The 13,544-nt window shown below is 43.5% G+C and overlaps 1 protein-coding gene across 11 annotated transcripts in view; it reads right to left on the bottom strand.

Annotated features, from left to right (window-relative positions):
* OCA2 (OCA2 melanosomal transmembrane protein) overlaps positions 1 to 13,544 on the bottom strand; it is a 381,861-nt gene that overhangs the window by 222,660 nt on the left and 145,657 nt on the right. For all 11 annotated transcript variants that reach the window (XR_004666399.3, XM_055099067.2, XM_003828056.5 and 8 more), the window contains one exon: positions 12,873 to 12,981. Coding sequence is in view for 10 of the 11 variants with exons in the window: in XM_055099067.2 (XP_054955042.1) it covers positions 12,873 to 12,981 (109 nt within the window). In the remaining variant the exon portion in view is untranslated. The remainder of the gene's footprint in view (positions 1 to 12,872; positions 12,982 to 13,544) is intronic.

The following is a 13,544-nucleotide window of genomic DNA, read 5'->3' as shown; positions in this document are numbered from 1 at the left end:
TGCCCTGAGCACACTCAAGTATGGTCTCTGTGGCCTTGGGAGTGGCGGACTGGACTGAGCTCTGCCCCGAGGACTGCACAGGCTCATGGAGAAGACAGCTCACATACAACTGCTGTGATGGACCTGTGACGGCTATGCTAGCCTCACACACCAAGGTACCATAGGGGTCTCTCAGCTAAATCCATACGCTTGCTGAGGCCATGGGGGAACCAACCAGAGCTTAACTGAACATTGGAGCTGTCCTGTGGTCTCAAGCATCTTTGAAACATGTTGAAAATCAAACAGGCTCTGAGGAGCTTCGTATTCTTTACTGTTAAAACTCATGTGAACTAGAACATCTATGACAAACTCATAAAAATGTCAGCAAGAAAGGAAGGCATCATAGCTGTTTTCTTAACTTACTTTTATTTTCACTATTTTAGGTCTCAATATCAAATGATTTTCTAACCTCTACTTTTAAAAAATTAATTGAAATGTTGGCCATGTTTATGATGAGTATTATTCACCACTCCAAACAAGACTCTGCTAACATTTGTACTCAATTTCTGGTACCCTTGGGGCCTATTAAATGCAGTGATATGTAAAATATGAATATTATGCTCCCTAGATATCATGAAGGAGTAGAATTAAAATTGTGAGTGCTTAAAATGATGTCATCTCATTGTGGTTAAATTCTGCATTTTACTGATGACTTACGAGGTTGAGCACCTTTTCATATGCTCATTTATTCATTAAAATGAGTAAATCCTTACACAAGAATAACTAAGCATAAAGAAATAATGCTAAATGCAGTTAAGAATTCTCATTTTGCACTTGTGCATTTGGGCTTTGTTAAAGAATCAGGTTCATTATCACAGAGGCAGGTCAGTGCTGCAGGTGCATTAGACACGGTCAGGAATCGTGCCTCATTCACAGGTATCCCTGGTGCCTCTCACAGTGAGGAGTGGGTAAAAACACACTCAAAAATAACGAATCAACAAGTGAATGAACAAGCAGCTGAAGTATCTGCATTAAATAAGGAATGCAAATTCTCAGAATGCCACATGACTTGGATCTTCTTGTAGAAAGTAACATTTACTCCTCATTGCAGGTTTTCCTGTGGCCCTCGGGAACCACCCAGGTCACTGACTGCACAACTGCAGTGAGCTGCATTCCATGTGGATGGAGCCTGGAGAGGTGGGCCACAGAGCAGCCTGACCCTAAGAAACACACCCAGCTCTTCTTGGACATCACACAGCTTTGCCATTGGGACTGAACCCCCTTTCTTCTCAGGCTCCTCAAAATCCAAATAGAATGCATTTCTGATTGATATATTCCATGCTCACCAACATCCAAGCAGATTTTAGTCACCCCCACTGGTGGGCCACTATGTAATATTCCAAAGTACCAGATAAAACATCATATCATGTAAAACCCTTAACAAATCGTGTAGGAGGTGTTTTGTATATCGGTTCACTAGTAGCTTGTCAGAGCTCCCCACACCTGTCACTCTTCTCCCTACTGGACCCCCAGGAAGGTTTCCAGCCCTGTAGTTAGGTGAAGCCACAAGACCAACCCGGCCATTGGGCCATGAGCAAATGAGACACACATTCCTAGCCTGGCATTTACAGGCAGCTGTCAGTTGTATCCCCTGTCTCTTCCTTGCCAAGATGATCCTGAAAGCTGCTGTTGCTATGGTGGCATCACAAAACGCCAGTGTCTCTGTCCAGCAGGGACCCTACCGACCAGCACTAAAGATGTCACCAAGAAAAACTGTGGTTGTGTCAAGCTTCCAAGACAGCAGGGCCAGTGTTTTACTCAGCAAAGCCTATCCTATCCTGATACATCTGGCACAAGAAAATATCAAATGGATAGGCTATATGTCATCTGGTCTGTTTGCAAACGTTGAAAGAAAAATTAGGTCAGTCATGTTTGCAGTTGTTCAGTTTTGTTCTAATTAACTGTGTCATTCACTAGCAATGGAATACCTAATTTCCACAAATGCACATAATAAACATCACCGAAAAACTGCTTTTTATTATTAAAAGTTTGAGAAGTGAATGGCCACAGCACTATTCTCTCATAATTTATTTAAATTCTTCTTCAGATTATCAATGTTGAGGAATTTAAATGTGACCACAGTGTAGCTTCAGACAAGCAAGTGAAAATGTTGACACAACCTAACTCTTCTTAACATTGTGACTGCAAAGTTAGGGATATCCTGAGCCCTGAAAGGAAGAATCTCTTGGTCCCAATATTTCTAATAATTCTGTAGCTGTGATTTCTCCAGACTTGGTTTTCTATAGTGAATATAAAGATTGTCTTTCTTATTAATGCTAAGGGGAAAATATAATTTACATAGAAAAATGTTAATATATATTGAGACAATGTAGAATCTTAAGGGTAATGACCAATGAAAAAACTGTAAGTAGTAATCATTCGATGTGAGAATGTTAACAATCTCTTGATGAATGCATATCTAACACCTTACTCTCCCACCCATAACTCACAGACATTTTTATTCAAATAGAGACCACTAACATTTCTGAAAATCCACAGTTTAAAAGCTAATGTGGTACTCTGTCAAAATTATCCAACCTTTTAAAAATCTCGCAGTCTTACTGTTATATGCAGACCTATGTGATCCAAGCCATTTGGAATGAAAAATGAAGTGAGAAACAGTCATTAAATGGATTTGCTCTACCCCCAAATTCATTAACCTGTGGGTACTCAATGGAGGATATTGGCTGCATTATTGAAAACATTTTGGAGCTAATAAAAGGAGACCGCAACCAACGATGAATCCCCGCATGTGGAGAATCATGACCAACCCTATGAAATGCTTCACTAGGCTCCTGGCAAGGCTGCGGTTTTAAGCAACTAGAGGAGAGACACTGGCCTTCCTCATCCTCATATGTGTGCATGATGCTCAGGAAGGGAGATTCAAATGGGCAAAAATGCTCCAGAGTTAGGAACAAATCTTCATAGCAAAAGAAGGCTGTTGTTAATGTAAATCACAGCTGAAATTTCCAAACAGATGGAAAAAACAAGTTCACATGTTATTTAGTAAAAGAGCATTTCATAAATGGCCAATAAGCACATGAAAAGATGCTCAATGTCATTCATCACTAGGAAATGCAAATCAAAGCTGTAATGAAGTATCACTTCACGCCTGGTATGATGAGCATAATCAAGGACACACACAATAACAAGTGCTGGTGAAAGTGTGGAGAAATCAGAACGCTCATGCATTACCACCGGGAATGTAAAGGTGCATCTGCTCTGGAAAAGCAGTTAGGCAGGGTTTCCAAAAGTTCAACAGAGAGTTGCATATGACCTTGCAATTCCACTCCTAGGTCAAACAGCTAATAAATGGATAAATAAATTGTGACACATATTATATATTATGATATATATAATATATGATATTATATATGATATACATGATATACATAATATATATGGTATACATATATAATATACATAGTTTAATAGAAAACATATATATGAATATCATACAGCCAAATGAAATGAAGCACTAATCCATGATGCAACACGGATGCACCTTGAAAATGTTATGCTAAGTGAAAGAAGCTGGACACAAAAGACCACATGTTAAATGATTCCATTAAATGAGATGTCCAGAATAGGCAAATCCAGGAACAGAAAGCAGGATTAGTGGTTTCCAGGGTCTAGGGGTTGGGGAAAAGGGGGAAACAGTGTGTGAGTGACTACTAATGGGTACAGGATTATTTGGGGAATGATGAAAGTGTTCTGGAATTGGATACTGGCAATGGTTGTACAACTTTGTGAATATACTAAAATACATTGAATAATATAATTTTGCAAGGTAAATTTTATGTTGTGTGAATTCTATATCTCCATTTTTAAAAAACTGAGTCATTCTCTCTCCCCCATGATTTCATTTCTTCAGTGTTATGATGAAATTTGGTAATTTCACCCATGGTGAGGATAGTAAGGAAAGCAGCTAATTATTCTAATTGACTTATAAATCCAAGATCCATATTATATTACTTTACATTATGTTACATTATATTGCATTATATTATATTTATCATCATTCTGAAATAATCTCTTGGATATTTACATTCATCTAAGATGAATATTTGATGAAAATTAGAATAGAGCCATCCAGGGATGTAAATATTTTTATTATCAGGTTAACACAAACTGTATGTAATAACTGCCTTAAATAGTTTACATATATCAGGGCTATTTTCTAATATGCCAAAGCCTTTCCAGTAAGAGCTCCTCATTTCTTTTGTGGATTTCATTAGCCTTTCATCTGTAACTTTTTAAACCAAAAACAAATCTCTAAGCCCCTCAACCAACTGACGGAACCCCTCTCAGCCAAGGACATTTCAAAGAAATCTGAAAAACTAGTTCAGGGCATGAAGGGGGTCAGCCGTGCCTCACTGTACCCCACTCCCTTTGGAATTCAGACACAACTCACCAGCATTCACATTAAAACAGGGATCTTAAGACTGATAGAATAGATGTAGCAATAAGATACCAAATTCCATCCTGACTCTAGTATAACATCACATGACAGACAGCAGGCCCTGAAAGAAATCAAAGTATTTTACCCCAAAATACGCTTCTTTGACACATTTGGAGATGGCCCTGCAAAGTTGTCTTTTGTGGGGAAAATCTATATTCTGTAGAGAATCCCCTTCCCTTTCCAAAACCTTTCCCTAAGACTCTGGTAATTTTTTAGGTCTGATAAGAGCTCTGAAACCTGCTACCTGGAGGCTTCATCTGCATGATAAAAACCTTGGTCTCTGCAACCCCATATCTTAACCCAGGCTCTTCTTTCTATTGATTCTGGGACTTTAGATAATAACTCTTTCAACCAATTGCCAATCAGAAAGTCTTTGAATCCACCTATGACCTGGAAGCCCTTATCCTGCCCCCTGCTTCGAGTTGTCGCGCCTTGCCGGACTGAACCAATACACACCTTACATGTATTGGTGAATATCTTCCTGTAACTTCTGTCCTCCTAACATGTATAAAATCAAGCTGTAACTCAACCACCTTGGGTACATGTTCTCAGGATCTCCTGGAGTGGTGTCATGGGCCGTGTTCACTCATTTTTGCCTCAGAATAGATCTCTTCAAATAATTTACAGAGTTTCACTCTTTTCATCGACACCTTGACTATGGAAATTATATTTTTGGCTTTACCATTTGGTACCCTTGGCTTGTCTCTGCATCAGAGCTCTGAAGGTCTTGGTGTCTAAATTAGCTGTGTAGTCCTTGCTGGCCCTAATGTGACTGAAACCACCTTTGCAAAAATTGTATCAGTGAGAAACTTATGACAGTGAGGGAGATCTGATCTATCCAATCCCCTTCTTGCCTTTAGCCTTCAAGCTGCCCTCAATTATTCTTGGGCTTAAGCAAGCTAACTTTGGCAGACGTTTAGTTTATAGCTTAAATGATAACAGCCCTTCCCCAAAACTCAATTGCATTTGTAAAGCTAATCAAAGAACACCAGGCTAGGAGGATAGGAGAGACTGAATTCTGCTAAAGTGTAGACATAGAAGATTGCCAGCCATTATTCTGGAGGTCACAAGATATGCAACTTCCCCAGTTACTCCTGCAGATAACATCGCTATTGGAGAGCCTAAGACTGGCCTTTTGAGATACGTTTTCAGGGTTTTTGCATGTTTGAGACTATGGCTCCACCTGGACTGGCCAACTGCTCCTGTGGCTTACTCAGAAATGACTCTGCATGCAGGAGAACCATTTCCCACACCCCTATGATTTACACCCTCAACCAATTGGCAGCAAGCACCCATTGCCTAACCACCCTCCCCGCCATTCTTCCCCAAAATTGTCCTTGAAAAACCCTAGCCTCCAAATCAGAGAGGCAGATTTCAGTAATAACACAACTCCCGTCTTCCATTTAGCCAGCTCCTACATGGGTAAAACTCCTTCCCTACTGCAACAACTCTGCCTCCATAAATCTGGTCTACCTGGGCAGTGGGCAAGAGGAACCCGCTGGACAGTTACATGAGTCCCTGGTAGAGTAAATATAGATCCATCTCCCCTCTAGAGAAGACGACCTAGGAGAGCAGCAATATGGTTTTTATGTTCACCACACTAGCCCCAACCAACCCCTAGGCCACTGTCTGCATGTGTTGTACAAATGCATGAATAAGTGAGAGGATGGATATGTGAATGGCTTAGCTGAAATGAATCTTACTAGAAACTAGAGTGCATAGAACATATATTAGGAAGCCTTGGGAATGTCTGTCCAGCTCATAGTGACCTCCTCTAAGAAGTATGCCTCAGCCACCCCAGGCCACATCTCACCACTTGTTCCCGTCCACCTGCTCAGAATTTCCTGTGCTAGGAGATGAAAGAAACCAACAAGGCCAAGCAGACTCCTCTTCGCCTGGAAATTGGGGGTTCAAAATAGCCATTTCTCTGTGTGTGGCTGAAATCGAGGTCCTATAAACTGGGAAACTGATGAGGGAAGCACTATTCTGCCATGAGCAGAAAAAAGATGCACTAACTGGTCGCGGAGAAGCAAGGAGCTGAGGGCAGAGCACTGCAGATGCCGGGGTGGGTGGGAGCCCTCCATCCGGACCCTTCCTCCTTCCTGAGCCTGCCCCCAAGAGGCCCCAGTGTCCTTGGAGCCTGTCAGCCTGTTATTATTCTAATAATCCTCCATTTTGCTTAAGACAGATCCAATAGATTGCTTTATTTGTAGCTAAAAATACTTTCACAAAGACAACAATAAAATTGCTCAACCAGAGGGACACCAAGGGACAGAGAGAAGACCAGCAATTTCAAAACCATAATCAGGGAAATAATGACGGAAAATTTTCCAGAACTGAAATCTAATCAAACACATCATGAGAGAATCTGGGGTACATTCTGAACTAATTATCAAAGGAGGAGGCCTAGGAAACAGCTCATCAAGGCTCTGAATTTTAAGGCCAAAGATAACATTTTCAAGCCTGCCTCGCTGATTCTTTTCACAGGTTCATAATCAGTTATCCACAATCTTGAAACCCTAATTTCAGAAAAGCAAACTTTTTCTATATATTTTGATGTAAAAAAATTCAAAAAACCCTGACTTGAATAGGAATGAGTTTGTTTGCAGTCTTTATTTGTCCCACTTTGTGTAAATATTCATGTTTCACTGCAGAAATCATGCTCGGATGACAGGGTGCTGGCCCTGAACCTCTCAGGGTGTGTTACATTATATCCAAAATTCAGTATGCTCACTGAATTATCTTTCTAAAACACACACAAAAATCTGAATTTTGAAACTTCTGGGGCTCAGAAAGCAATACCCCAAAATGAAGGCCTCAGAAGTGTTAAAGCAAGCTAACGATGGCCTGAGAAGGACTCTGTACTTCTCTATTTGAGTCCTTGTGGATGAACTGTAACCTAGCTTAATAGTCAGACAAAGCGAAAACCTAACTTAATAGTATGCACCTCTAACAATGGCTGAGTGTCAGCCAATCCCTGCAGCCATACTTCAACCACTCATAGGCTGCTGTATGTTCAAACTGTGTTCAAATAAGGCAACCGCCGAGCTGTAACCAATCTCACTGTTTCTGTACCTCACTTCCGATTCCCGTACGTCACTTTACCTTTTTTGTCTATAAGTTTGTTCTGACCATGAGGCACCCCTGGAGTCTCTGTGAATCTGCTGTGATTCTGGGGGCTGCCCGATTTGCGAATCGTTCATCATTCAATCAAACTCCTTTACATTTAATTCGGCTGAAGTTTTTGTTTTATCAGAAGGAAAAGTTTTCTCTGCCGTCCTCCTGCCTGCCCATCTCTCAGTCCCATTCTCCCCCGAGACTGCCAAAGACACTAGAATCTTTCCCAAGGCAGGTCATTGAAACCAGAACCCTTTTCTGCAAAGCCAGCCATAAAACCTAAAGTGTTATTCTCATTTTCCCTCTGCCTTTCTGTGTGAAAACTGGCCATGAAGAAACTGTCTGGCCTGCCTTGTTTGACTGTGGGTCCTACAACCCCCATTCCAGAAAGGGGCCTGCCCCACACTCAGAAGGAAGGAGTGCCGCTCAGAGAGGCCAGGAGGACCCTGGACAGACAGGCCCTGCCGGGTTTCCCACTCAGTCTATCAGTACCCAATCATACACTTTTTCTCCAATCCCATTTCTACATGGCTGTCCACACTTGGCTGAACCTAAGCTTTAACATGAACAATTTCTCCTGTATCTTTGGGTCTTCATTCTGAAGGCTCCTGTGTACACATGTTAAATGAATGTGTATGCCTTTTCTCCTATTACTCTGCCTTCTGTGAGTTGGTTTTTCAGCAAAACTCGAGAGGCCCAAGGGAAAGTTCTCCCTTGGCCCCTATGAAACCCATCTGGCACTAAGGGCCTCATGCAGGCACTGCAGACCTCTGCAGAGCCAGCGTCCAGGCTGGGCTTGGTCCTGCTGTGCTGTGAGGTGATGGTCCCTGCACATTGGGAGCCACCTCTTTACCGGATGGGTGTGAACTGTGACCCTGGCCCTTGCTCAGCCTTCTTTGCCATTGTGCCACCTCTTGCACACCCCTGGGTCCCTCAGGGCTCTCCTCTCTGTCACCACAGCCAGCTCCGTGTGGCCCGAAAACCCTCACACAGATGCACCTGGAAGGTCTGCCCTGGAGCCCATGCCCCTGATGCCTTCTCCACCTGGGCCGCCCTGTGGGTGCGGTCGCATGGCCTCAGCACATGCAGCTGGACACATGCACTCTGGCATCCCATGGGAAGGAGCTGTGACCAATGGGCCATGCGCACCAGCCAGTAAACATTCCTTCTTGCTCTACTCAACCCCACAGACAGCCCTGAGGTGCATTTGGTACCTCCACTCAGGCAGCCTTGCAGGATGGAGCCCCAGTGGCCCGTCACGAAGGCCAGCACGCTGGGGCAGTGGTGCCTGCACTCGCTCTCCTCACTGCCCGGCCCCCATCCCTCACTCCTCTTCTCTGGGATGAAGCTCCCAGATGAAGAACACACATGTGAGCCTTTGCCTCAGGCTGTGCCCCCCAGGCTGGGTCAGCCACATAGGAAATTCCCACAATAGTTAAGTTGGAATCTGTGAGCAGCAATGAGAAGTTTGTTCATGCATCCTGCAAACCTACACCTTGCTTCTACTAATGAACCAGGCATTAGCAGCAGGCACCAGGGAGGGGAAATGCAGACACACAGACCATGTCCTTGAGTCTAGCTGGGAAGGGGGAGGACAGAGGACAGACGAGGAAAGAAATCATAAGAATATATTTAAGGTTCGCATAAAGTGCTGTGGAACTCCAGGGGGATTCTCATTGTGCCACGTGCCAGCAAGGGTGTGAAGCAGCTGGAACTCCCATACATGCTGTGGGAACACAACGGGGTTGGCCTTGCTAGAAAACAGGGCAGCAGCTGCTTTTAAAATAAAATCTACACCCACCGTATGACACAGCAGTGCCACTCAAGAGAAGGAAATCAACCCAGAGAATAAAACCCTAAGTTCACAGAAAACCATGTGCTCAGAAGTGTCTGGAGTAGTTTTTTTGTTTTTGGGGGGTTTTTTTTTGTTTTTTGTTTTTTGTTTTTTCTGAAATAGTCTGGCTCTGTCATCGAGGCTGAGCCCAGTGGTGCAATCTCAGCTCACTACAACCTCCACCTCCCAGGCTCAAGCAATCCTCCTGCCTCAGCCTCCCAAGTAGCTGAGACTACAGGCGTGCACCACCACGCCCAGCTAATTTTTGTATTTTTTGTAGAGACGGGATTTTGCCATGTTGCCCAGGCTGGTCTCGAACTCCTGGGCTCAAGCAATCCACCCTCCTCGGCCTTCCAAAGTGCTAGGATTACGGGCATGAGCCACTGTGCCCGGCCAAACATGAACCATTGATGCACACAGCAACTTGGGTGAACCATAAAGGCTTTACACTGTGTGAGACAAGCCAGTCTCGAAAGGTGGCATACGATCTGATTCCATGTATATGACAGCCCCCAAAACACAAAACCATAGTGATGGAGACAAGATCAGTCCTTGCCAGGACCGGGGGAGGGTGGCTACAAAAGGACAGCTGAGAAAGTTCTGTAACGGAGCTGGCCTGTGCTCTGACTGCAGTGGCAGTTACACAAACCTACCTATGTGTTAAAATCCATAGAACGCTACATTCAAAGGAAAAGTCAGTTTTGCTCTATGATAATAAAAAAAAAATAAAGAGAAAGAGTCAATGCTATGTCTAGGTTAGGATTCCTAAATGAAGGAATGTTATCTGATGTCACATTTTGTTTCACAATGCACATTTTTATATGACAGCACCCTATGTTATATGAAATTACATTGTTATAATGTCACGTAGTGTACAGTGTGTGCGCTGTATTAGATGATGTCACATGTTACATGATGTACATCGTGTGATACGACATCATTTCATATCATATGACATCACACTGAACGAGGCTCAACTTACACAGCAGGACACATTGAAAACAGAACTTCTGGCCGGGCATAGTAGCTCGTGCCTGTAACCCCCGCACTTTGGGAGGCTGAGGCGGGAGGATCACCTGAGGTCAGCAGTTTGAGACCAGCCTGGCCAACATAGTGAAACTCCAGCTCTACTAAAAATACAAAAATTACCCGGGTGTGGTGGCGCATTCCTGTAATGCCAACTACTTAGGAGGCTGAGGCAGGAGAATTGCTTGAGCCCAGGAGGCAGAGGCTGCACTGAGTTGAGACTGTGCCACTGCACTCCAGCCTGAGCAACAGAGTGAGACTCTGTCTCAAAAAAATTTTAAAACACACTGTTACATTTAAAAAAATTAAAAAGAAAACAGAACTTCACCAAAGATAAATGATCACATTGCTACTGGCTGAAGACCCGGGAAGATCTTGTATCCATTTTGCCCTTGTTCTATCAGAAAAGTTCTTATAACTCTAAGGAAACTGTATTCCATTAAAATATATGCCAATCAAACTTTTCTCCTAGTCAACCTCACCTATCTTGATAAATATGCAGTATCTGGATCCCCAGATAAAATCACCTGAACACAAGCCCTAACTAAAAACAAAACAGGATTTAAAAGCAGAAAATAAACATGTCCATCATTCACAGATGTAACAACCACACAAAAGGAGATGAGACATTTTGTAAAAAAAAAAAAACGTAGACTTGCAGGCTAAAAGTTTCATAGTAAGCAAGATTTTTTAAGTCCATATAGTTAAAGATGTGACTTTAAGTGTTAAAGTATTGTTTTTAATACAAAGACTGTTGCCAAATGTTAATAAAATTGAATGCAAGCTCTTATATCTTTTTAGTTTTTAAAATGCCTGCTATGTTCCTCTAAAGTAGACTCTCAAATAAAATCAGGAGCAAAATTATCTGTGAACACCTAATGGAACCTCTCTGCCCACAAAATACTAGTTTTTTAAATTTGTTTAATTACCAGTGGTGACCACCTAACATTCTTGTAGTCATTAAGGTTTCTAATGTTAAAATTACATTAGGCCTGAGGTGTAATTAAAAATAATTACACTGCAGCAATTTCTAGATGTAATCCACCAAATACAATTGAAGTTCACAAAATCGTTACCACTCCAGCTTTGGATCATTACCTCATCAGGATTCCAAGCAGATCAGCTCTCAGGTGTGGATAAATAATACCTGCCAGCTTGAACCAAGCCCAGGCCACCTGGCAAGTTGGATTTGAGATTATCAAGAGAAAGAAATGGAGGGGCTGCAAATACATAACACAAAGCTGGACCTCCAGTCAAAAGCATGTACATCATGTGTTGTGTGAGAATCTAGAAATGCGGCTTTTCTACATAAGAGAAAAGGAAAACCAACTTCTAGCCCATGAATGTCTGATGGTTTCCAGGAACCCCGGAAGCAATGATGTGGTGCGAATCGCTGAAGCTTGAGGCATTATCCATCTATTTTACAAAATTAAGAGGCTTCACTTTCTACGGCAGCTGCACTCCTCAAATTTCACAGTGAACCAAGGTTTTATACAAAATAAGATAAAAGTTGGGTATTTTAACCATCTTAGCAGAGCTCACTTTTGAAGGAAAACTATGGGTAAAGCTTTGGTAAAAGAAAAGACTGTGACACCACCTCAAATTTATGCTTCTTATAAACCTACACTTTCATGTGGGGTGGGTTTTGTTTTGTTTTCAATAAGGATACCAATGGCGATAACTGTGAAATTGATAAGAAACGCCTGGGAGAGTGGAGAACGTTTATGGAGGGTGGAGGAGGCCAGGGGTTGACAAGCTCTGTGGTGAGCTCCCCCTGAGAGAGCCACATCTCAGGTGGGGATAGGTCCTGGCCACGACACAGGCTAGAGAAAGTGGAGAGGTCTGAGAGCCATGGGTGTGGTGAACGTGGGAGAAGAGAAACCAATGGTGGACGGTGGGAGAACAGTTTCATGCGCCAGATGCACCCTCAGACAAGGCAAGTGGGCCCTGCAGAGCGCCGGCCATTTGCCAGGGCTCTCCCGAACAGCCTGTCAACTAACTGGCATGGTAGGCGGCACAGATGGCAGCGCTGGCCTTGCCCATGTGGCTCCATCTCTTCTGGGAACCATGTAAAGATGTGGTTATTAACTACAATAGACAGGACAGTGCCCACTCTATATTCCTCCTCATGGTCATCCCTGGAGGGGCTGAGGACCCATGGCACAGAGTCTAAGGGGCCGGAGATGCATCTCTCTCTCCCTCCCTCCTGCCCAGGAAACCAAAAGGAAAGGCGCCCTTCTTCCCAGGGCAGGCTGCCCACCCTCCATCTCAGCCCTCTCTGGCCTCCCACCAGCCCGGCTGCCTGTGGGCAAAGTCAGTGTCTGGGAACAGGCTCTGAAACCTTCCCATCCAGAATGTGACAAAGCCTATGAACTAAAGCTAAATTAGACTCACCAAGATCAAGATGAATGTCAGGGACAAATGAATTGAGGAAAAACATGAAGATAGCAAATCCCAACACTGTCAGGCATTTGGCAAGCAGAATCCCGTCGGATATCCTATGCTGTAAGAGAGAAACCACAGCTCATTTACTCTGCACAACCTTCTGACTCCTGCAGCGTGTCATAACCTACGCAACTGGAATCACAACAGAATTCACGAGGATGAAAAATGTAACCTCTCGAACTTGAAAGAAAATGGCAAAGTACTGTGTTACAAGGAAACCCGTACAGATTCAGGATTACTGCACTCAAAATCTTTATGAAAGATAAACACAGATGTCAAGAGTAGCACAGCCCTGTTATGAAACACCTGGCTGGCAGGTATCAGAGGATGACGGGGCGTTTCTACAGGGGCCTATGCCGTCTTCACTGTTCCTTTCTCTACCACGCCAAGCATGCGGGTGGGGCCATGAGGCTGAGCCTTCTCACGGAACTGTGACTCCCAGATAAGGCTCTGGCCATGTTCTTTACACGACATGCACGAGGCCCTTGGAATGCAGGGGGTGCACTCTTAGCGCTGGGATGACACCCGCGAGAATCCACCTGGTCATAGGGGGAGGGCAGGCCCCGAGGCACCTCATCCTCCGCAAGGCCTCCATCAACCTAGGAGTACCTAGGAGTCGGC

Source organism: Pan paniscus, chromosome 16, assembly GCF_029289425.2.
Source record: "Pan paniscus chromosome 16, NHGRI_mPanPan1-v2.0_pri, whole genome shotgun sequence".
Taxonomy (NCBI): domain Eukaryota; kingdom Metazoa; phylum Chordata; class Mammalia; order Primates; family Hominidae; genus Pan; species Pan paniscus.
Note: the sequence above shows the minus strand (reverse complement) of the source record. Positions and strands in the feature narration are given on the sequence as shown.